Here is a 21,751-nt window from a genome sequence, read left to right on the forward strand (position 1 = left end):
GAGAAAAAAGTGCGGCAAGCGACAGTGCTGGCAACGACAAGGGCCAGGCGGCCCAGTCCAATGACGCACAAGGCATAGGTTCAGGGGAATTGCGATGTAACGGTGTACCAAAGGACCAGTCGTGAGCCAAAAGAGAAGATCCCGCCCTTGTTTCTCAAGAGCCAAGTTCTCTCGCACCCTGTTCTTCCTCACGCCCAGCCAAAGGTACGCGTTGCGGCTCCGACATGGTAAGACTCAGGGCAACCTTCCTCCTGCTCTTTTCTTTCTCTGGACTCTGCCGCGCCCAGAGGCGATGTTTCTACCCGGGCGGAGACGAGGCAGCATACCCGAATGGAAGAGTCGCACCAGACCACCGTGACTACCCTTGCGATCCAGACGCTGCAGAGAGCGTATGCTGCGGCGGAGAAGCGGGTGTGGCCTGTCTTACAAACAAGCTGTGCAGAGGCCCAAACGGAAATATCATCAGGGGATCATGTACCGACCAGAGTTGGAACTCTCCCGATTGCCCTCAGTTCTGTCTAGGTGGTCGTACGTATAATCACTCGTGCATTGCGGCAACGACTATAGGGAAGAAGGGGCAAAGTATATATTGACGAGACCCTCAGTCGCTAGGCTCGGCGGCGCGGACCTGATATCGTGCGCCAACGTTACCAATACCGATACATCCTACTGCTGCGACGGCCACCGAGCCTTCTGTTGCGACGAGGGCGTCGCCCGGTTCGACGTGTTCCCTTCTAGACCCCAGGTCTTTGCAACGTTTGATGCGACATTGTCGCGGTTCGTCAACGTTCTGCAAACAACTAGCTCCTCCTCCTCCTCCTCCTCCCAATCAAGCACAACCTTGACGACGTCTACCACGGCCACTACTTCAGGCACGGCCTTGACACCCACGACCACAACCTCCACGTCATCAACCTCGGCACCAACATTAGACTTGTCCGCCCAAACCCAACCCGATCCACCGGCCCTCTCCATAGCCGCACAGGCAGGTATTGGCGCCGGCGCCGGCGTTCTCGTAATCGCCCTTGCAGCAGTAGCTTTTCTCGTATACAAGTTACGTCAGAAGAAAGCCATACTAGCACAAATGGAGAATCAACAGCACCTGGTGCCCGGGTCGGTTTACCACACAACAGAAAGCAAAGTCGGTATCCCTTGGTATCAATACCCTGTGGGGGCGGTGGGGCCGGGTGCTGTGTCGACACAGGAGATGGATGGGCAAGGGGCGGCGGCCGAGTTATCTTCGACCCCGATACGGACGTCCTAATGGTCAGGCAGCCTGGGTTACGGCTACTGGATAAGTGTAAGAGATGGGGCTCAAAAATATCGAGGACCGGGTCGGTTCGTGAAGAAGGGAAGAAGCGTCTCGGGCGGTTCGGAGTGCCGTAGCGCGGCGGTCCTTTATAGGATTCCGACCCAAAACCTCTGTCGTAGAGGGGCGCGGCGAATTAGAACTACTCGATGCGGGTTCCATTCTAATGGTTATTGTAATGGGCTATGTATCTTGTTCATGCAGCCGGGCGGTGTAATGAGGGTCGTAGAGAACCGGCCTCGTGATTCTGCCGAGGATCCAGCAAGAGGGTGGTGTGTTTCTACTTCAACATCTTTGGATTAAGAAACAACAAACTTGCTTTGTCCATATCGCGCACAGGAATGGACTTGGCGAGGCTCTCAGCTCAATGGAGCAGCCAGGACATCACCGCATGAACTCTGTCAGTTAGTACTTTTCTTGTGTTTAAATTAGATGCAACTTAAGTTCTTTTCCTAATGCAGTAATTAGATATATTCTTGATACCCCAATTCAACAAGTGCACTTCCTCCAACCTCTGACAAACTCCCTGGTATAAATCCCAATCCTCTTTGTCAGGCAAAGAGGTAGACTATTGCCGCCGCGCAGCCGGTTGTTTGTTCTTACATTGACAGAACTAGTGTGGGGGTGGTGCTTGCCGTGGTCCCCGAGGTCGCGGTTCTCTTGTGATGAGGTCAGGAAAGGAGGGAACAAGCAAGACAGTGAAGAAAGAGGCCAGTTTATTTTATTTTATTTTATTTTTATTTTTATTTTTATTTTTATTTTTATTTTTATTTTTTCGCGGCGAATGTGTGTGGTAAACTGAATACCTTACCTATGAATATGAGAAAACAAGCTCTTTCCCGATACAATCCCCTTCGTTACATGGTGCTGATTATGACGCTCTATCTCATCTGACCACAAGGCTTTGCTCCGGTCCGATCGGCGGTCATAATCCGCACGGGCATCGTCTCCGAATAAGCTTTGAAAGGAAATGGCATTGCGAATAGACAGGAAATACCGGATATACTAGTAGCGGGCAATCTATATGATTCTCGCGTAAGATGTGTAAGGGTATTTTGAGTTTAGTCTTGGCAAGTTCTAAGATAACTACCTTACTTAACGTAAGCTTTTTAAGAGATGCTCCACACCTGTGTTGGCGTCTACCATCTCCCGACGCGGAGAAGCTATGAGCTTGAGAAGTGGACCACTGGGCAACGTGTCTGCTAGATGGATGGAGCCCATAAAGACTACACTAGGAGCTGAGATGGATACGGGGCAGAAATGCAAACCCGGGGTTTGCGGGAGCCATGTTTGAAAAAGAATAAGGTACCTAGCCAAGGAACTAGGTGGCTGCCATAACAAGGGAAGAATGGGCTCCTTGGGCCCACTGCGGGTACGGTACAAGAGTATCCCAGCGCCCCTCACTGTCGGGGCACAACCTGAGCGATAATTCCGTACTGTGGTACAGTAGGCGCTAGCTAAATTCAGCGGGCAGAACAGCAAGCTCTCAGACTTGATCTGTAGGAATAATCGTAATTACAATCAAACCTTGTCGTGTCTCAAATGGCCTAGCGAATCGAATTCAGCCGTGGAAGACGATTCACACTTTGTCCGGACCTTTCCCGCTCACGGGCGCCTCCATCCAAGAACCCGAGCAGTGACAGGGTTGTGCTCCTACACGGGTAACCTTCAGGATATTTCAACATCCAAAGCTGGCGGGTCTCGGCAACAATCGCTCGCACGCAAGCAGCTAATGAATCCAAAAGAGATGAGTGTGAGCATAAAGTACTCTCTGGTGTCCTGGCCAGCATAAAACTTTGGTGACACGCTGCTGCCCCAGAGCGGGGCACCTTGGGCCAACACCAAAGCGATCCGACAGCGGTGATCCAGTCGGTGATGCTAACCGCTTACCACCGCGCTCAGCTAGCTAAACAAATTGGCCTTGCTGACCGCAGCGCCTGCATGAATAGACAGCGAGCAGAGCCAGCAGAGCCGACACACGATAGTCACTGCTGCCTAGACAATTTCGGACCTTGTTCTGTGGCTTCGGGACCGTGGTGGAGCCTTGGCTGCGCTCTCGATCGCCCAGAACGGCAAACTGCGTCGGCGCTCCGGGGCGCTGATCAGCCACCGATCGGCCAGCCGGCCTTCGAGGCTTCCTTCTGTGGGGCTCCTGCAAGCCAGCCTGACCGTCCGGTTCACCGCCCAAACCTCCCCGGACGACATCTCGTAATAGACCGATCTTGCCAACTCGTTCCTGCATCATCAGCTCACAATGAGGCGCCCACTGGGTCCGGGCGTTGAGACAATATTTCCAAGTATGGTGCGAAACGCGGCACTTCTAGATTTGCGATGGCCGCGCCCAACGCGCGCAAGAGCTGGCCGTTGATATCCACCATCGGCGCCACAGCTCAGGGCTGAGCTCGTCTGCCCCGATCGCCGTTGGCTGCCGGTTTGCCAACTGGCCCGTCACCCGATTATGGTCTGCGATCGCCGGTGAAATGGCCCTGAGCTATCGATCTGCTGCATAATCCTGCTTACGAGACCGCAAATCGGCCCCTGCCATGCGGATTTCCGGGCGCGCCATCCCTTGGGGAATCCCGACGACCAGGTATTCCAGTGTCGGACCGTCTCGAGATCGTCGGCATAAAAGGGGCCATGAGCCACCGGCTCGGGAACCGTCCTCCCTTAGGTCTGCATCCTCTGCATCCTTAGCTCAACCGTCGCTCCAACACCACCCTTAGCCTCATCCAAACCCCCAAGCCAACAACATGCGCTTCATCCAGTCTGTCGCCCTCCTCTCCCTGACGGCCCTCGGCCTCGCCTCGCCCGTCGCCTCCTCGGTCGAGGCCCGCGGCAACGGCAACGGCAACGGTAACGGCAAGGGCTGGGGCTACGGCCAGTGCATGCACGCCAACGACGCCCAGACCCTCGTTGACGCCTACGTGCGCATGATCTCTGGGTGGAACGACGCCGACGCCAAGTACCTGGCCGAGAGCTTCCGCGACACCTCGGACAGCATCAACCAGCTGGCCGGCAAGCCCCTGGGCAGCGACACATTCAACAAGCAGTCCTTCATTGACCATCAGCACGAGCAGGTAAATGCTACCAACAGCCGCCTCCCCTTTCCCATTCCACCCCCCCCCCCCCCCCAACACACACACACCCACCATGCTTATATATGATAACGTGACATACCCCAAACTAACACGATGTGTGCTTCCCCTTGATTAGCCCGACAACCTCCCCATCCAGGTGCGGCACCAGTCGCCGACGGGCTGCAACGAGGTGGCCCTCATCTGGGACGTGACCTTTGGCGTGGCCCAGAAGCCCGTCCGCGGCATCACCATCCTCACCGGCACCAAGGAGGCCGGCTACTGGCAGATCCAGAGCCTCGACGTCGAGTTCAACAACATCGCCTACCTCCTGAACATTGGCGGCTCGTACAAGATGCCCGGCCAGGCTTAAATGAGTCTGGATGTCGCGTGGTCAACGTCTTGTCCGTGCGCCTGGGGCATGCATCGCATCGCAGCGCATCGCATCGCATCGCACTGCGTTCCGTACTGTACCGGGACACGTGGGACAAAAACCGACGGATCTAGACGGGCGGGTTATATAAAAAGCATGGTTTTGTATGATGGAAGGCGATGACATGACGTTGGATGAGATGAGCGTTGGGGGCAAGAGTTATCATAATCGTAATACCATGCCGTAGAACCATACCTTAGTTACCTAATGCACCCTTATCGATCAAACCCCGTCCGCGCTGGTAATGCGACATGCCATTATTGTATTACATATTATACCTTGCAGGCCTTTCCCGCGTGGTACGTACGCTTTGGACTTTGTACTTTACATTTGAACAAATGAGAACTGGGGTGGCTACCCCGGATTCCGTTGCGCCGTAGGGCAACAGGGCGATATTGGTACAAACAGGGAACTGCCCAAGGTGTAATTATCAGCAGAACCACCAGACAAAACCCCCGACATCATCCTCTCACCGCGTATTTCCAACGCTATGCAAAACAATGACCTGCTAATCCAAAAAAAAAAAAAAAAAGAAAAAAAAAAAAGGCAAAGCACACCCCACCCCAATCATTCCACCAAGTAATCATCAACCCTCCTCCAACACCTCCTTCAGCGCCTCCCGTACCCGCACCTGGTCCTCAACCGACACTTTACTCGGCGGGCCCCTCCGCTGGTGCGCAGCCCAGTACTCCTGGAACCCCGGAATCACCCCGGGCTGGTTGATGCCCGGCGCGCGGAACGAAACCGCCACGGCCGCCGCCGCCGTCACCGCCGTCGTCGCCGTCGTGCCGCTCGACGACACGCTCCCCTGCGGCGACCTGCTATGCAACGAGGCCGACGCCGAAGAGAGCGAGAGCGCGGGGATCGCCGCCGAGGCAGTTGGCACGGGGACGGCAGCTACGACGGGCGTCGACGATGGGCTGACCTCGGGCGAGGGGCTAGGGCTAGCATAGCCGTTCCCATTCCCCATGTTATTATTGTGGTGGTGGTGGTTGTTGTTGTTGTTGTTGTTGTTGCTGCTGCTGCTGCCGCCGCCACTGCCAGCGGCCCACGGTCGCCACGACACAAGCCTCCCCAGTTTAGATGGAGCGCGGGACGAACTGCGCGTGTGCGCGTCTCGGTCTCTGCTTCTAGTCGGGCTCGAAACAGTGCGGATGCTCTCCCCCATCCTGGGGCTGGGCAGGCTCTGACCAAAGAGGGCAAAGTTGTCCCGGAGGATGACGCTACCCCTTTTGCCTTCGGAACTGCTGCTCAGGAGAGTCGGTTGCGCGGTGACGGCGCTCAGGTCGGTGCCGGCGGTGGTTAGACCGAGAGGCCTGAGCGTCAGCTGGCTGGGGCGCGCTTTGAGAGTGTGAATGTCCAAGCCGTTCGAGAGGGACATGATGGATTCGTGCGAGACCACGCGGCGGAGGCCGCGAGAGCCTTGCCCTCTCCTTGGGTTGGACTCATCCAGAGTGGGCGACAGCGAATTTTCAACTCCGGCTTCCGTCACGCTGGCGTCAAAATCTGCGTAGTTGGCCAGAGAGGTTGATGCAGTACGAGGCACATCGTCTGTTGTGTATGGGGCCGTGATACTTTGCGCGGAGCGGGCGAAGTGATTCAGGGGCTGTGGTCGCGGGGCATACCCCGGCGGCGGGCCACTGTAGTAGTGGGGGTTGCCTGTCGGGAACATGGCCGTTTCGGAAATGCTCCGGAGGGAGAACTCCGAGGCCTTCTTCTTATGCGCGTTCCGCCAACCCGGCGATGTTGGGTCCACGCTTGTCGCTGGCGAACCGGGGGACGATACGTCCATAATCCGGTCAAAGAGGGTGGTCCTATTGTCGGACCGAGGAGAGCTCGGCACCGTTGACGGCACAAACTCGGACTGGTTTGAGGACTGGAGGGACCAGCGGGTGTTGTGGGGTGCTTGGGAGTCATCCGAGCGCGGGGATAATATAGATCCATCGAGCACGCTGCGGTGCAAATGCGTAGGCGAGGTGAGCGGCGATCCCGGCGCAGAGACATACGGCGGCGGAGTGAATGTGCCCGCTGTGAGTCCTTGCCTCCTCTTTTTGGACTTTCGCGTCTCTTGCTTGGGGGTAACGTGGTAATGATGGTGGATATGCAACTCCTGCGAAACCCGTGGTGGTTGGGGGGGAGTTGGGGCCTCCTTGTTCTCCAGCTCGGCTTGTAGCGTCTTGGGTGAGCCGGGCCCGTCACCAGGCAAGGGCTGGTGGTACATGAGCTGCTCCCGCAGCATCTGGATCTCGTCGTTGGAACTCAGGAGCATCTCGCGCAGCTCGGCGATGCCCACCTGCAAGTTGGCGTTGTCCTGTAAGAGGTCGCGAACGAAATGCGACACGACACTGCCACTGCTCTTGCTCTCCGTCATGGACTTGACCCCTGCGGCGCCCTTGAGCCTACCGGCAGCGGTGCTGAGCTCCTTCTCCATGGCGCGCTGACGCTCCATGCGGCCAATGACCTCGATATGGCGTTCGCGCTCCTCCCTAGCCTCTTTCTCCATGCGTTCGAGTTGCTCCTGCAGGTCGCTGAGGCCCTTCTCAGCCTGCCGCCAACGATGCATCGCCGTCCGGGCCTCTTCTTGGGAGCGGACGATTGTGGTCTGCAGGACGACCTGCTCTTCCTCCAGCATGGCGATCTGCCTCTCGAGAGCGATAGCCCTGTCTGCGGCGATCTCCAATCCCCGCACTTTCTGCTGAGAGTCGCGAAGCGTGGCTTCGAGGTACTCCATCTTGGTCTCGGCGTCTTTGATGGTGTCATTCAGATATTCGAGCTCTTCCCGGAGGTCATGATTCTCGTCCGTGACCAGCTTGTTCTTGGCCTCGAGTTCGGCATTGTCATGTTCCAGCTGCTCGATGCGGGCCGTGAGCTCGACTCGGTCGCGTTCGGCGGATGCCATGTAAGCTTCATGACGGGCAAGTAACGTCTGCAGCGGGAATGTCAGCGAGGGGATGCAGTCTTCGGGGCTCGCCTGGCGCGATTTCCAGCTTCCCCCAGCCTCGGCCATCCTGGACGTTGCACGACTATGGCCAGATGGATCGACAGGGCGCTGGGGCGCATTGTCCCCGGGAGCAGGATGAAGAGCGGTGGGCACACAAAGAATGCGCTCGAGGCCGGTTCAAAGAAATGTGTCACTAAGGGAATGTCGGCAGGACGAACTCACCTGCCCCATCTTAGCGGCTGTGTGGACATCGCGCTCGACGCTTAGCAGGACGGAGCAGTTGTGCCTCAGATAGACGCACTCATCCTTCCCGCAGCAGCACTGGAGGTCTCCAGGCTGTGCTGAGCCTTCGCTGTTAACCATGGCGCCGGACACCGGATCGGCGACGGCGCCCGGGGGGTCTGCCATTCCTATTGCGGGGGAAGGCGAGGTTCAGATCCGAGTGCGGGCCGAGGCGGCAGTCGCATAGTCGCCGTACGTGCCGTGGGGTAATGAAGCGAATGTCGTCGAGGAGCGAACCGGAGACACATGGGTATTGCCAACACGGCCTCGGACCGGCAAGGCTAGTTGTCGAGCTGCGCAGACGCCGGCAGCCGTTGCGGGTTGTCAAAGAAAGACGGTGGAGTCCCGTCGGCGACACTGATAGTGGCAAGAGGCCGGCCCTGGCGTGGGACTCTTCTCGCCTCACCGCTCAAGCCAGCCACTTAAGTTAGCCGGGGTTATTCTGGAGACGGTCAAAGCTCGGACAGCGCACGTCTTGAATTTCGACGACGTCGCAAATCAGGCGAAACATGGCGGAGAATCAACCCGTGGTAACGGAAGAGTGATGACGGATGCGACGAGGAGCGCGAAGTGTGTGGCTGGGGAAGCGCTCACCAAGAGCGAATTGCCGGCTGATGCGCCCGCGTTCATCGCTCTGCCCGTTTACTGGGTACAGACCAATCAGCTATGTACTGTACAGTACGATCCAGTCACGACGCGCCCCACGCGTCAACCACTGAAGCAACACCCCCCCCCACCCCCCCTGCCACATGACGAAACCCCTCCAACATTGGATCCCTGCGGATATCCCATCATCCCAAGGTCTCCGAGGCTTGGCAATCAAACGCAGCATCGCTAACGTCTGGTGATTAGATGGCGTCCCGCCCTTAACACCGCCCGCGCCAAGACGAACGGCTTCCAGATCACGAGGAGCCCCGACCGGCAAGAGAGGGCTCGAAAACATACTCCAATCACAAAGAGGCAGCAGGTCCCAGCATCACTAGCAAGTATATTTTGTCTCGACATCAAATGAGTGTCGGCCAATCTTCACAGTGGCTAATGTACAAGTCTCTCAATGTCCTTCCTCCAGCAAAGTGTTTGAAATGAGTGGCAGCCCACATCCCATCAAGGGAGCGAACCAAGTCTTGTCGAAACGAGTGACGACCAAATCCTACCCTATCACCAACGCGCCATCACCGCCTCTGCAGCTTTCCCTCAGCTCCGTCGTTCCATCATTCTTGTCGCCTTTAGAAGATGTTGAACGCCCCAATTGCCAGGGTCGCGGCCAAACCAGCCGTGAGGTAGAAGCCCATCCCGCGGCGAGCGATGGTCTCGCGAGCCCCAGAAGTCTGCGCCGGCCTCTGCTCCTCATCGTCGTCGTGCTCCTCGTGCTCCTCGTGCTCCTCGTGGTCCTCTCCCTCATGGCTTCCGGACGAGCCCGACTTGACCTTGAAGTTAAGCTTCTTCTTCTTCTTCGGCTCGGGCTTGGGGCTACGCACCATGACATCCTCAACGTCCGGGTTGCGCGCGACAATGCCGTCATAGGCTGACCTCTTCTTACCCCCAAAGATCCCGTCTATAATATTACCGATGACAGGGAGGAATGGCTCGGCCTCGGGGTTGCGTGCAACGAGATCAGCAATGGCGCTCTCAACATCGGACCTCTTCTGGCCGCCAAAGAGCGAACTGAAGATCCCAGCGAGGGCGGGGATGAACGGCTCGGCCTCGGGGTTACGTGCAACGAGATCAGCAATGGCGCTCTCGACGTCAGACCTCTTCTGGCCGCCAAAGAGCGAACTGAAGATCCCAGCGAGGGCGGGGATGAACGGCTCGGCCTCGGGGTTGCGTGCAACGAGATCAGCAATGGCGCTCTCAACATCGGACCTCTTCTGGCCGCCAAAGAGCGAACTGAAGATCCCAGCGAGGGCGGGGATGAACGGCTCGGCCTCGGGGTTGCGTGCAACGAGATCAGCAATGGCGCTCTCAACATCGGACCTCTTCTGGCCGCCAAAGAGCGAACTGAAGATCCCAGCGAGGGCGGGGATGAACGGCTCGGCCTCGGGGTTGCGTGCAACGAGATCAGCAATGGCGCTCTCGACGTCAGACCTCTTCTTGCCGCCAAAGAGCGAACTGAAGATCCCAGCGAGGGCGGGGATGAACGGCTCGGCCTCAGGATTACGAGCCACAAGCTCGGTAATAGCGGCCTCAACCATTGCTTCGCGCTTCTGCGGGGCCGGTTGCTCCGGAGCCGGTTGCTGCCCCCCGCCAAAAATCTGATCCAAGATGGGGATGGAGTCAAAAACAGCGGTAAGGTCAACCGAGGTTGGGTCCTTGTTGTCGTTGTTGTTGTTGTTGTTGTTGTCCTTGCCGTCCCCACCCTTGCCGCCTTTAGGACTACGCTTCTGCGGAGCCGGCTGCTCCGGGGCCGGTTGCTGGCCCCCGCCAAAAATCTGATCCAAGATGGGGATGGAGTCAAAAACAGCGGTAAGGTCAACCGAGGTTGGGTCCTTGTTGTCGTTGTTGTTGTTGTTGTTGTTGTTGTTGTCCTTGCCGTCCCCACCCTTGCCGCCTTTAGGACTACGCTTCTGCGGAGCCGGCTGCTCCGGGGCCGGTTGCTGCCCCCCGCCAAAAATCTGATCCAAGATGGGGATGGAGTCAAAAACAGCGGTAAGGTCAACCGAGGTTGGGTCCTTGTTGTCGTTGTTGTTGTTGTCCTTGCCGTTCCCACCCTTATCGCCTTTGGGGTCACGCCTCTGCGCCGGGGGAGCTATATACGGTAGAGCAGCGGTAAGAGGAGCGAGAGGGTCGATAGAGAACTCGACGCCGGGCCCGCTCCCACCCCCCTTGCCACCCTTGGGGTCACGCCTCTGCGCCGGGGGAGCGATATACGGTAGAGCAGCGGTGAGAGGAGCAAGAGGGTCGATAGAGAACTCGACACCGGGCTTGTTCCCACCCCCTTTGCCACCCTTGGGGTCACGCCTCTGCGCCGGGGCCTGCTGCTGCGCCTGCAACTCCTGCTGCTGCATCTGCATCTCTTCCTGGTGTTGCTGCTGATCTTGCTGGTGCTCGAGAGCCCACTGGATAGTTTCAGCAGGTGCCCAAGGATCCATCTCGAAGGTCAATCTATGCTCGCCATTCTTCTGCTGATCCTGATTGGGCTGGTCTTGACCCGGCTGATCTTGGCCTGGCTGGTTTTGACCAGGCTCGTCCTTCTTGGGCTCATCCTTCTGGGGCTCGTCCTTCTTGGGCTCCTCCTTCTTGGGTTCCTCCTTCTTGGGCTCCTCCTTCTTGGGCTCCTCTTTCTTGGGCTCCTCCTTCTTGGGCTCCTCCTTCGTGGGCTCCTCCTTCTTGGGCTCCTCTTTCTTGGGCTCCTCCTTGGGCTCATCCTTGGGTTTGTCATTGGAATCGTTGTCATTATTAGACCCAGACTTCTTGCGCCGGGGATCCCGCTTCTGCGGAGGCGGCGCTTCGGTCGGGGGCGGGACGACAAACGGCAGGCCGTTGAGGAAGCCTAGTGGGTCGACTTCGAAGTTGACACCCGGCTTGTCGGAGGGGGCCTTCGACTCATCAGCTCCGGGTTTGCCGTCGCCGCCACCGCCGCGGCCACCTTTGGGATTCCGTTGAATCAGCTCAGATGCAGAATTGACGTCCCGAGCTTGCTCGACGCTAGGGATAATAGCAGCGTTGGCGAGGCCGATGGCGGCCACGAGAGCGGTAGTGTGCTTCATATTGGCATATGGGTCGGCTAGGTGCCACCTTGGGTCGGTTTGATAATAAGATTAGGCGTGCCACGTTTGCTAGAGGTTGGACTAAAGAGAGAGAACTTGATGCAGGGACTTGGGACTTGCCAGAAGCCCGGGTGAAAATGAGAGTACTAGTTGGGATTATGCTTGCCAGAAGCGAATGCAAGAAAGGAATGGATGGGACTTGCCAGAAGCCCCAATGAAAAGGAAGGTGTGTGTGTGGTTGTGAAGATTGAGCCGATGCTGAGGAAAGAATTCGGGAACTGGAGGGGCAGAATCGGTCATCCTTATACTCTGCGTGGCTCGTCTTCGGCCATGACCTTGTTGGACAGTGTTGCACATGTGCAATGCCTGACATCAAAGGCCAGGGTCCTCCGCCAAACTGCGGCTGGTTTCAACGGCCAGCTAGTTCTGGGCCAGAAACAAATCGACGGCAATCCCCGGCCCACAGACTCGGGCCGGCGACCGGGATGGGAGATTCGAAGTCGCCATCTCGAAACGGGCCCACTATTTAGACGCCACGCGGCTGAGTAAGTAACTGGCAGTATCAATGAGCCAGAGAAGCGCTGACTGGGATAGAGCGGGACTACACGCGTCCTGCGCCCAAGGTTCCGAGGCTCATCTCGAAATAGAGCAAGTGGACAAAGGCGTCCGCCCAACAACCAAGCCGGCAGAGGAGACGCAGCCCGTTAGCCGCCGCGTTCGGGCTTCACCGTGTCGTCCTCCTGCACGAGTCTGGCTGCGGCAGCGTGGGTTGGGCTCGGTGGGGTAACCGCTCGTGTCAACTTCCAATGTGCGAGAAAGTAGGTAGCTTGGACGAGACATGGGCCGAAGTGCCTAATCGGCTAGCGTCGTGTGGTAGCACAGGTACGGGCCAAGCGGGCGTAGTCCTCATCGTGAATTGCAGCAGAAAGATCAGATGATTCAGCGGCCGGAGCCCGCTGCGATGGCTGAAGGCCGAGTGTTTGAGGTGGGGAGTCCGCCATGACGCAGCAGCAAGGTTGCCAAAGGGGCGTGCTGGGGGTCGAGCCAACGCTCGTGGGGTAAAACACAAACTTCCTTTCTGAGTGGGCGCTCCCGTCGCCTGCGTTGCTCGCAGCAGGCCAAGCGGGCCAATAGTAGCTCCCAATTCCGTGCAAGACGCCACGCCCCGTCGCAGCGTCATAGTGTGGGTATCTCGTCAATGCATGTGCAGTCGAGGCGACGGCCGCGGCGGAACAGGCCCAAAGTTCCAATCGACAGCGGGCAAAGAAGGCAGACGTGGTCTCTGGCGAGTTAGAGAGTGTGCGCGGGGTTCCCGAAGAGCCCGTCATCCGGCGCAGCAAAAAGGCGGGTGTTGGGAATGGGCGCCAGAAATCCTGCCGCTTCTATTTATTCCCAATCCCCACCGGCCCAAGCACATGTCATCGACTCATCGTTCCACCCCAACCACCACGAGCCTTGGCTCGGTCTCCAGATGCCGAGCAATACTAGTAAGCAGCAAAGTCCTGCAGGGTTGCGGCGATCAGCCGATCAGATACAGTACTACGTAGGTACCTACTGGTATGCGTTCTGCATCGCATCGTCGCGACCTTCTGTTCGTCGGGAGGGGCTGGGCGTGGCTGCGGCCCAGCCGGCAGGCCCGGCACAGCTCATCGTCAGCAATTATCGGTGCCCGCCAGTTCATGTTGTTGGGCCTATCTCCAACCCTCGGAATCAATAAGACGTCGTTGCCCGTATTCCCGGGGTATTGTCACCGTTCCGTGAGTGCCCCTAAGTCGAAAGGGTACAGTACCTGTAACCATGGTGGTTAGTGTGTGTTCTCTTTTCCTTTTCAAACAACACCAAAAAAAAAAAAAAAAAAAAAAAAAGGTAAAATCTTTACATCGGAACTACAGGGTTCAGGACTTACATCTCCCTTATGCATTGCCAGCGACAATGACGGCGGGAACGGTCACCTTTGTCGCCGGCCTCGACCGTCTTGATGCCTCCCGGCATATAGAGATCTGGAGGAAGCGTAAGTACCGCCGGGTTAACCACAAGGCGGCACTGCTTTGAAGCATCCCTCCAACAGCCCGCTCTAAGCTGGAATCGCGGCGCATTGTGGTTGCCCTGAAAAGGATCGGGCACGCCTGCACGCCAAACCGCCATTCGGCTATCTGCCACTATGATCCGGCCCGAATGTCTTGATCTTGAATTACCACCTTGAGGGCAATCCTCTAGACAAGATTCGTAGACCGAAGATGACAGGGAGCCCCGGATTCGGAGGGGAGGTGGCCTTGAATCTTCCTGCCAACAGCCCCGGTGGAGGCTGGTGTGGAAAAACCAGATCGTGTAGCAGTCTGGCGGCTTCTCACGCCGCTTGTTGTTCGTATGGTTTTACGGGGCACGGGGAGCCTGACGGAGGCGGCCAGCGGAACGGATTCTGCAGGCGCGGAGGGTCAGGGGCTGGAGCGGGTGACATGTTTGCTGAAATGGTCCCCTCAGCCAGCACACACTGTTGGCATGCGATGTCCTTGGGTTGGCATTCATTGCGCGACTTGGACGGCGGAGCAGTGCCAACAAATTAGGCCGCAGGATCCAACAAGCCGGTTCAGCCGTGTGTGAGACAAAGGAGACCCAAGCTCGTAAGCATTGATCAGGAGGGTAGCTACCTTAGTCACTCTCGAGGGGAACCTGTGAAACGCAAAGCGTGGTGCTGACCTGCATTTCGAGCTTATTTACCACGGCTTGTCATACATCGCTTAATTCCAGCCAGCAACCAACCGCCAGGTTGCACCAACAGCTGGCATATGAGGGTGGCGGAGGAGTTCCGATTGACAAAGACTGCGGGTCACATAAAAAGGATTTACACCCCTCTCTAAAGTGTTCTACTCGCGCAAACGAGACAGCACGTACAACGGGTTAGTTTCGATTCCGGCTAAGAGAAGAGAGGCATATGTAGGCCACATTCAAATCCTCCTATTTCTTCTATCTGTTATTTGAAAGCCCTTTGGCTCCCGCGTCTGCTATAGTGTCCGTCGATGACGGAGATCAGTCTGGTGTGGGCGTTAATTAGACGCCCCATTCCATCCGTCGAGGGTGGCGAATCACACTGCTGCAAGGGCATTGCGTGCCGAGCAGATGCACTCAACTGACCGCATGTCACCAACGGTCTACCCGGCATAGGGCTAATCCAGCCGTTGAGCGTTGGCCGTTGGTCTTGGACATCGAGCCGGCCCCCCGATGACCGACTGCGGATCGGCGAATCATTGCCACGTATCGCTAGGTTCGTTCGGATATGTGTAATACCAAACCTCAAATCTCTGTACGCAAACAAAGAGGAGTAACTACCACCCAAAAACAAGGTGTCTTTGAGCAGTAGCATTGGGGAACGTACAACCGCCGCGTGGTGTGGTACGTGGGAGTGATGACAAACGAGTGGCCGTACAAGAACACCCTAGGCGCATATAATGGCTCTCCCTCGAAGTTGGGTTTCCGAGTCTGGACCTCATCAAGACGCACTCCAAGCCACCGAGTCGCTACCACCACCTCAATTCCCATTTGCCGTAGGCAGTTCCTGACTCCACACCATCTCGAACCTCTAGGTTTAAAGCGGTACACCCACCACCACAGGGCTACTAGCACCACAATGCCGTCGCTCACGCACTCGCTCGTGGTCCGAGCCGTAGCCGTCCTCGCCGTCCTCGCCGTCGCCGCGACCACGGCCCTCGCAGCGCCCGCCGCCTCCCTCGCGGCAGCAGACAACGGCGGCCCCGTCGCCCGCCTCGACCCGGAAATCAACCCGGCCACCCGGCACCGCTGGAAGTCGCCCTCCCGCCTGCACGGCTCCGGGGGCGCCGCGGGCGGCAAGGTCCGCGGGAAGCGCGCCGCCTACACGTCCGTCTCGATCCTCTTCGACGCGACCTACTGCAGCGAGGCGGACCCGGACTACTCGTACGGGCCGGACCAGCCGCTGGCGGCCGACTGCCAGGCGCTGGCGAGCAGGTGGCCCTCCGGCAGCGGCGGGCAGACGTCGGTGCTGGGGTACTGGAGCGTCGCGGCCGGGGAGATGGCGGCGGCGCCGGAGCGCTGGGTGCGCCTGGCGCAGCAGGGGAGCTGCGCGCTCGACGTGCGCCTGAGTCGCGAGTCTCACCCGGCGGTGGACCGAGGTTTTAGGTTCGGCACGAACGATCTGGGGTATTACCTAAGGAGGCATGCCTCGGAGGGCGTTGCGCAGGACGGGAGGGTTGGGGCTTGGAGTCCGGTGATTTGTCGGAGCGAGGGGCAGGGACAGCCGGCGCTGCGTGTGCAATGGAGGATTGTGAAGCCGTAGGCGGGCGTACGTGGTACGGGGAAAGGTAGTGGTGGTGAAGGGTGGTTCGCTATTAGCTCTAAGGAGGGAGTACCTTGTGAAACCGAGAATTCTCATAGACTGCACATCGCATGATGCTGGCTCTGGTTTGTTGAGAACCGAACGGATGAAGCCTTCTCGGGTATCCAATATCTCCCAGTTTGTCATTCGACGGCTTGACGTACATCTTGTTTCGGGTGAACTGCAGTAGTTGAGCAGCTAGCCACCAATCCGGTTGAAGACACCTTACTCGCTAAGTCAGGTATCGATTAAACCTGCATACCTAAGGTACAGTACCGCCGGCGTGAGTCACTCGGCGTCAATGTAGTACCTTAGGTAAGTCAGTGGCTGGCACCATCATTTTAATAATTATTCCCAGCTTCAACTTCTCGTCTTCTACGTTCTCCCCCAACCACCAACTTCCATCCCACAAACACGCCCAGCCCCAATATGTCCACCCAAGAGTCCCTGTCCGCGCAAAGCCTCGCGTCATGGCAAGCCATCGCCAGCTATTGGGACGCAACCATTAGCAAAACAGGGAACAAGTACTGGCACCGTCTGCAGGAGCCCTCCCTCACGCGCCTCCTCTCCGCCCACCTCAGCAAGCCCGGATGTAGAGTCCTTGATCTCGCGACTGGCAATGGCCTGTGCGCGAGATGGCTTATGCAGAACGGCGCAGTGCATGTTCTGGCGACGGACGGGTGCGAGGAGATGGTCCAGATCGCGAGGAGCTACGCCCAGGCAGATGGGACGCTTGTGGAGAACGGGGGAAGGGCAGAGTTCCGGGTTGCCGACGTGACCAGCGAGCGGGACTTGCAGGGCCTGGTGGGCAGCCCCGAGGACAAGTATGATGTGGTATTGATGAACATGGCGATTATGGACGTTCCGACACTGGAGCCGCTCGCGAAGGCCCTGCCGGGGCTGTTGGCCAAGGATGGGGTGTAAGTCGCTCTGAGCCTCTGAGCCGACGCGCTGCAGGTCTTAAGTAACGACGCCCCAGCTTCGTTGCCACGCTCCTACACCCCGTCTTCTTCACCTCGGGCGCATCGCGCAACGTTGAGCTGCAGCCCAACCCCGTTACGGGCGAGCTCGAAGTAGTGCGCACCAAGATCATCAAGGACTACATGTATGTGCCGCCTGCCATGGGCATTGCGGTGGCGGGGCAGCCGGTGAAGCAGGTACGTGTCTCAGGAATCCCACAGTAGATTCATAAAGCGTCCGAGAGTAACGGGATACAGGTTTACTACCATCGGCCCATGCATGAGCTGTTCACCACCTTCTTCCGCTCCGGGCTAGTTATGGACGCCATGGAAGAGCTGGCGTTTACTGAGGAGGACGCCGAGGCAAGGATTGAGTCGAGCAGCAATTACACGCAGCTGCCGGCGATTCTTGCGTTTCGCATGCGACTGCTTTAGAGACGGGAGTACCGGGCTTTTGGGATAGCCTGAATGCGGTCCAAGGACGGATGGAGCGAGACGTTCGAGGTTGGTAGAGCTACAAGCCGACATAGAGGTGTTGTTGCAAGCAACACACGTTTGCTTTCGAGATTATTATGTTATATATCGCTGTCTGCTCTCTTCAGTGGCCAAGAAAGGAGTAAAACCGCGCGTGTGAACCGCGGTCACTCATACATGTAACACATATCCCCGTCAATACTAGAGACAACGTCGCCCACTGTGATGGGTGGGTGGATGACACCGAAAGTGATGGTCGAGTCCAGCGTGACGGGGTCGCTGGGAGGAACTGCAAAAACCAAAGTCAGCACATCAGAGTTCTTCCCCCCGGACGCATGCCTTGGAAAACCTACTATTCGCTGCCGTCCCTGTCCCCCAAACCTGGTTAATCCTCGCTTTGGGATCCATGCTCTGCCAAATCGTCCAGATCCGATCCACCTGCGCATGGTGCAACCAAAACATGGGATCGCTCGGGCTCGCAAATACATCAAATTCGATGCCGCCCAGCTGGAAATGGCCGGTGTTGTGGACACCACCGGATGCACTATCGAACTGGACATTCAAGCACCCCAGATCCTGGCATCCATCCAGCAGCGCAGTCACATTCGTCGGCCTGCAGTGCGCCGCCTGCTCCAGGCTCAGATCCCTCGTCAGGCAGCGCGGATTATACCCCAGCCCACCCTGCGGGCCCTGCGGGGAGTAGCCGACCGGGCCCAGTCGGATCTCGTACTTGTCGGCCGTGAATGGACCCGATTTGATGCATCCGCCCCCTGTGGCCGGTGGGAACGAGAAGGAGATGCCGCCGGGAAGGGTGATGTTCGTGGCCGGTCTATTGGGGTCGTAGATGCCATTGCTACCCATGGACGTGTCGGAGCCGTCAAAGACGGGATGCAGGCGCGGGTCATTGTAGCTGAGCGTCCAGTCCCAGTAGGGCTGGGCGCCCGTGTAACCGCACTCCTCGCGCAGGGCCTTCTCGTACAGGTGCACGTAGTACCGGTGGAAGCCCAGGAACAGGCCGGAGGCGTGGACAAAGGTTGTCTGCTGGATGTGGGCGCCGACGAAGTCGTCGTAGCGGGTGCGCGCGCCTGGGATCTCGGAGACGGGCGTGGATCCCGCGGCGTTGGCGAGGCAATGCACTGCCGCGATGTACGAGGCACGCTCAGTTTTGGAGAGGGCACTCCTGGTATTTGTTGGTTACTGCCTTACTGACCAAGGAAGAGACAAAGGGGCGCGCGGGGACACATACCATTCCTTGCGCTTGAGGATGTTGTTCCCGGTGCAGCCCGTCGTGCGATGCTTGATGGTCTGGCGGACGTACTTTTGGTACTCCTTCTGCAGTGTGTTGATCCTTCGGGCGGCGACAACCTCGGGGTCTTTGCCACCTCTACCACCGCCGTTGGGTGCAGCCGTGGTGAGGCCAGCTAGGGGGAGGAGCCCAAGGAAAAGAGATGAGACCTTCATCTTGGCGATATGGGCGGAGAGGCTAGATCTGGCTGTCTAATGGCCATGATGACGGGACATCGAGTCGGCGGTCGACACTCCATTTATTACACCTTCCAGAGGCGCCAACTACGTTCCCGCTACCCTGGACCCTGAATTTCCTTTTCGCTAGAATCTGACCCGCGTCGCGCCGTACACCCTCTCTGACACAGTTCAGAGTAGCACACCTACTTCGTTCTCTGCAGTCAGCATGCCACGGGGCCGGCTGGTAGCGAACCAGACCGAAGGAGGTCGGGCTGCAGCAACGCGGCACAAGCAGGTGCAGCGCGTGGTTTACGGCGCGATGTCACGATAACGCCGCGGAACCCCTGGCCTTGGCCCCTGACTGACCACCCTGTCCGGCCCGCACCCACCCCCCCGCGCTCCCCCCCCCCCCGCGCTCCCCCCGGGACACGGCTGCAAGCCCAGTCCTGCCGGGGCGACGGCCACCACGCCCGGAGAGAGGAGAAAAGGCGAGGCTGTGTTACCACTAGGGCGGGATGTGGGAGCATTCTCGTCAACAGAACGGATCCTACTCGCTAAATAAGGTCAAGAGAAGACAATAGTGTGGTGGTACCGCGTTATACATGCATTCCATGAGACACACAATCCGGCTGTAGTATTGTGTAGTATGATCAGGGATTCGACATACAGCACAACTGATGGCACAGAACTACCTAACTAAGCAGGTAGTGGCCGCTCCAGAGCGCCGGCGATTGGTGGGCTCCTAGCAACTTCAAGTTTCCCCCAAGGGATAGGAACTAGCCAAGACAACTTGGCCGCATCTCGACACAAGAAGCGGGAGAAAGCCCAATTATGGGCTTGGTATTAGAAACCAACAACACACGACTCTCCAGGCGAATGCGAGCTATCACAATAGCCATCCAGTATTGTTTCCAAAGAAAGACCACTCCGCTTTTTCTTAACCCTTGTTCGATACGCGCTGCGGAGGATTTTGTCGGCCCCGCTCCCAAGCAAACCCCGGTCAGGCCCGGCGAAGTCGAAGCTGCCTGCGCAACCTCTCCCTCTCGATCGACAAAGCCCCGCGCTTCTCCAGCAGGGCCCCGACGTACTCGCGCGCCATGTCGAGCACCTTGGCCTTGTTGAGCGAGCGGCCGTTGACGCGCGCCGCCGCAGCCTTGTCGTCACCGTCGCTGTCGTGAGGCTCGTCGTCGTCGCCAACGTCGTCGATGTGAAGCGCGGCCAGCAATTGTCCGAACTCGCCGTTCATCTTGTCTCGATACTTCTTTCCGACGCGGTTGTGCCGCTGACGTACAATTTCTTGATACTCGTCCAGGGTGCGGTGATTGTTGTCGCCAAGGCACTTCTTGGAAGCCTTTTTGGTCTTTCGGGTGCTACTCCCGGACGCGCTACCGGTCGCGCTACCGGTCGCTGCCGGATGGATCTGAATGACCCTCACTTTCGCCCAGCCGCGCTCCCGTCCCGACTCGACGGGCGGAAGAGGCATCAGAGGTACTGATCCCGCCGCGGACGGTGCAATTGTCGTTCGCTGGACGGCCATGGCGTCCAAGCTCTCCCCCAATGTCCGAGTTTGCGGGGAGGAAGCCCAGACCGCCATCGAGTGATTGGCCGTCACCCCTGTGTTGGCTGAGACGGCATCACGTGGAGAAGGCTGCACGGAGGCATTCTCGGCCCGCCTGTCGGCTGTCTCGGGTGACTGCTGGTTTGCTGACGAGAGCCCGTCGTTGTTCGGTGGTTGGGAAGAAGGATAGAGCAAAGCTGCCCAGTCCCCCCCCGTCGCCGATGCATGCTCCAGGAGAGCCATGATCTGTCTATGTGGGCAAAGGCGAGCGTGGGCTCGGGCTCGTTCAGGCATACACGAAGAATTCAATAAATGCTAGCTCCAGTCCGTTTTGCTCCTCTCCGGCGCCAGCTGGGAGCTCTACAGGCCACCGTCGCGAGAAGCTCAAGGTTTCTTTTCCAATCTTTTTTTTTCTTTTTTCTTTTTTGTTTCTTCTTTCCCCCTCACAAAGAAATGTTCCGGCCCAATAGGGCACAGCGCGCATTAACCATGCCGATCATCCGTCATGACGGTCGTGGCGCGCATGATCCAAAAACGCGTCGCCGCCCGAGTTCTAGCGAGAAGATCCAACGAGAAGCGCACTCATGAAAACAAGCGTTTCGTTACAACCAAGAGCGTTGAAATTTCTCGGGACATAACGTTGGTCCCAAAACCCCATCGTCGAGTTTACTATCTTTGCCATCAATTTCCCAAAACCTTCCGAGTGTAAGAGTACCATGGCCGTGGCTAGTCGTGAAAATGCTCCAGCCGTGCTCGTCGTTGGCCGGCACCAGCACTTGGTCACAGCACCTCCTCGATGTGCCATGTGATAGTGGCAGTAGGTCGTTTTATAGTCAATATTCGTGCGGTTGGCCTGCTAAATGACACCTAGAGTTCGCGCCTCGGGCCTCACTCAGCTGCATGTCGAGTCCCAAACCCTCAAGGGGGCATCGAATAGGTATCTTAGCCGGCCGGCCGGTCGGTGCGCGCGGTCGAACAGGAAGAAAGTCTCTTGACTATTCTGCTTAGCCTACAGCCGCAGCGAGACACGGGCTGGGTGTCAAGAGGTGCCATCGATGCCCGGTAAGACATAGACGCAGAGGGTTAAGGTCCAAGGCTCGTTCCTGAGCGGCGGTTGAAGCCGAGGATGTAATTTAAAGGAACAAGAGCAAGAGGATGGCCGAGGAGGCCATTTCACTTAGTGAAGCGCCATTTAGCCACAT

At 57.9% G+C, this 21,751-nt stretch overlaps 8 protein-coding genes across 8 annotated transcripts; 3 read left to right on the forward strand and 5 right to left on the reverse strand.

Annotated features, from left to right (window-relative positions):
• Positions 1–666: 666 nt before the first annotated feature.
• Positions 667–975, reverse strand: MFIFM68171_09927 (uncharacterized protein; the record flags this gene model as incomplete). Its single annotated transcript, XM_071065346.1, has 1 exon — positions 667–975. The coding sequence occupies one exon, from the start codon at positions 973–975 to the stop codon at positions 667–669; it is 309 nt and encodes a 102-aa protein (XP_070921447.1).
• A 3,084-nt stretch (positions 976–4,059) lies between these two features.
• MFIFM68171_09928 (SnoaL-like domain-containing protein) lies at positions 4,060–4,756 on the forward strand (the record flags this gene model as incomplete). Its single annotated transcript, XM_071065347.1, has 2 exons — positions 4,060–4,386; positions 4,523–4,756. 2 exons carry the CDS (start codon positions 4,060–4,062, stop codon positions 4,754–4,756), a joined length of 561 nt encoding a protein of 186 aa, XP_070921448.1.
• Positions 4,757–5,402: 646 nt separating this feature from the next.
• Positions 5,403–8,165, reverse strand: MFIFM68171_09929 (NUproduct domain-containing protein; the record flags this gene model as incomplete). The annotated part of the gene is made up of 2 exons (XM_071065348.1): positions 5,403–7,742; positions 7,980–8,165. The coding sequence occupies 2 exons, from the start codon at positions 8,163–8,165 to the stop codon at positions 5,403–5,405; spliced, it is 2,526 nt and encodes an 841-aa protein (XP_070921449.1).
• Positions 8,166–9,265: 1,100 nt separating this feature from the next.
• Positions 9,266–11,746, reverse strand: MFIFM68171_09930 (uncharacterized protein; the record flags this gene model as incomplete). Its single annotated transcript, XM_071065349.1, has 1 exon — positions 9,266–11,746. The coding sequence occupies one exon, from the start codon at positions 11,744–11,746 to the stop codon at positions 9,266–9,268; it is 2,481 nt and encodes an 826-aa protein (XP_070921450.1).
• Positions 11,747–15,371: 3,625 nt separating this feature from the next.
• On the forward strand, positions 15,372–16,055 carry MFIFM68171_09931 (uncharacterized protein; the record flags this gene model as incomplete). The annotated part of the gene is made up of 1 exon (XM_071065350.1): positions 15,372–16,055. One exon carries the CDS (start codon positions 15,372–15,374, stop codon positions 16,053–16,055), a length of 684 nt encoding a protein of 227 aa, XP_070921451.1.
• A 468-nt stretch (positions 16,056–16,523) lies between these two features.
• Positions 16,524–17,488, forward strand: MFIFM68171_09932 (S-adenosyl-L-methionine-dependent methyltransferase; the record flags this gene model as incomplete). Its single annotated transcript, XM_071065351.1, has 3 exons — positions 16,524–17,014; positions 17,074–17,251; positions 17,312–17,488. 3 exons carry the CDS (start codon positions 16,524–16,526, stop codon positions 17,486–17,488), a joined length of 846 nt encoding a protein of 281 aa, XP_070921452.1.
• Positions 17,489–17,694: 206 nt separating this feature from the next.
• On the reverse strand, positions 17,695–18,988 carry MFIFM68171_09933 (Tyrosinase copper-binding domain-containing protein; the record flags this gene model as incomplete). Its single annotated transcript, XM_071065352.1, has 3 exons — positions 17,695–17,816; positions 17,881–18,707; positions 18,774–18,988. The coding sequence occupies 3 exons, from the start codon at positions 18,986–18,988 to the stop codon at positions 17,695–17,697; spliced, it is 1,164 nt and encodes a 387-aa protein (XP_070921453.1).
• A 1,003-nt stretch (positions 18,989–19,991) lies between these two features.
• MFIFM68171_09934 (uncharacterized protein) lies at positions 19,992–20,792 on the reverse strand (the record flags this gene model as incomplete). The annotated part of the gene is made up of 1 exon (XM_071065353.1): positions 19,992–20,792. One exon carries the CDS (start codon positions 20,790–20,792, stop codon positions 19,992–19,994), a length of 801 nt encoding a protein of 266 aa, XP_070921454.1.
• Between the last annotated feature and the right edge of the window lie 959 nt (positions 20,793–21,751).

This window comes from Madurella fahalii (assembly GCF_045866475.1).
Source record: "Madurella fahalii IFM 68171 DNA, scaffold_5, whole genome shotgun sequence".
NCBI lineage: Eukaryota > Fungi > Ascomycota > Sordariomycetes > Sordariales > Madurella > Madurella fahalii.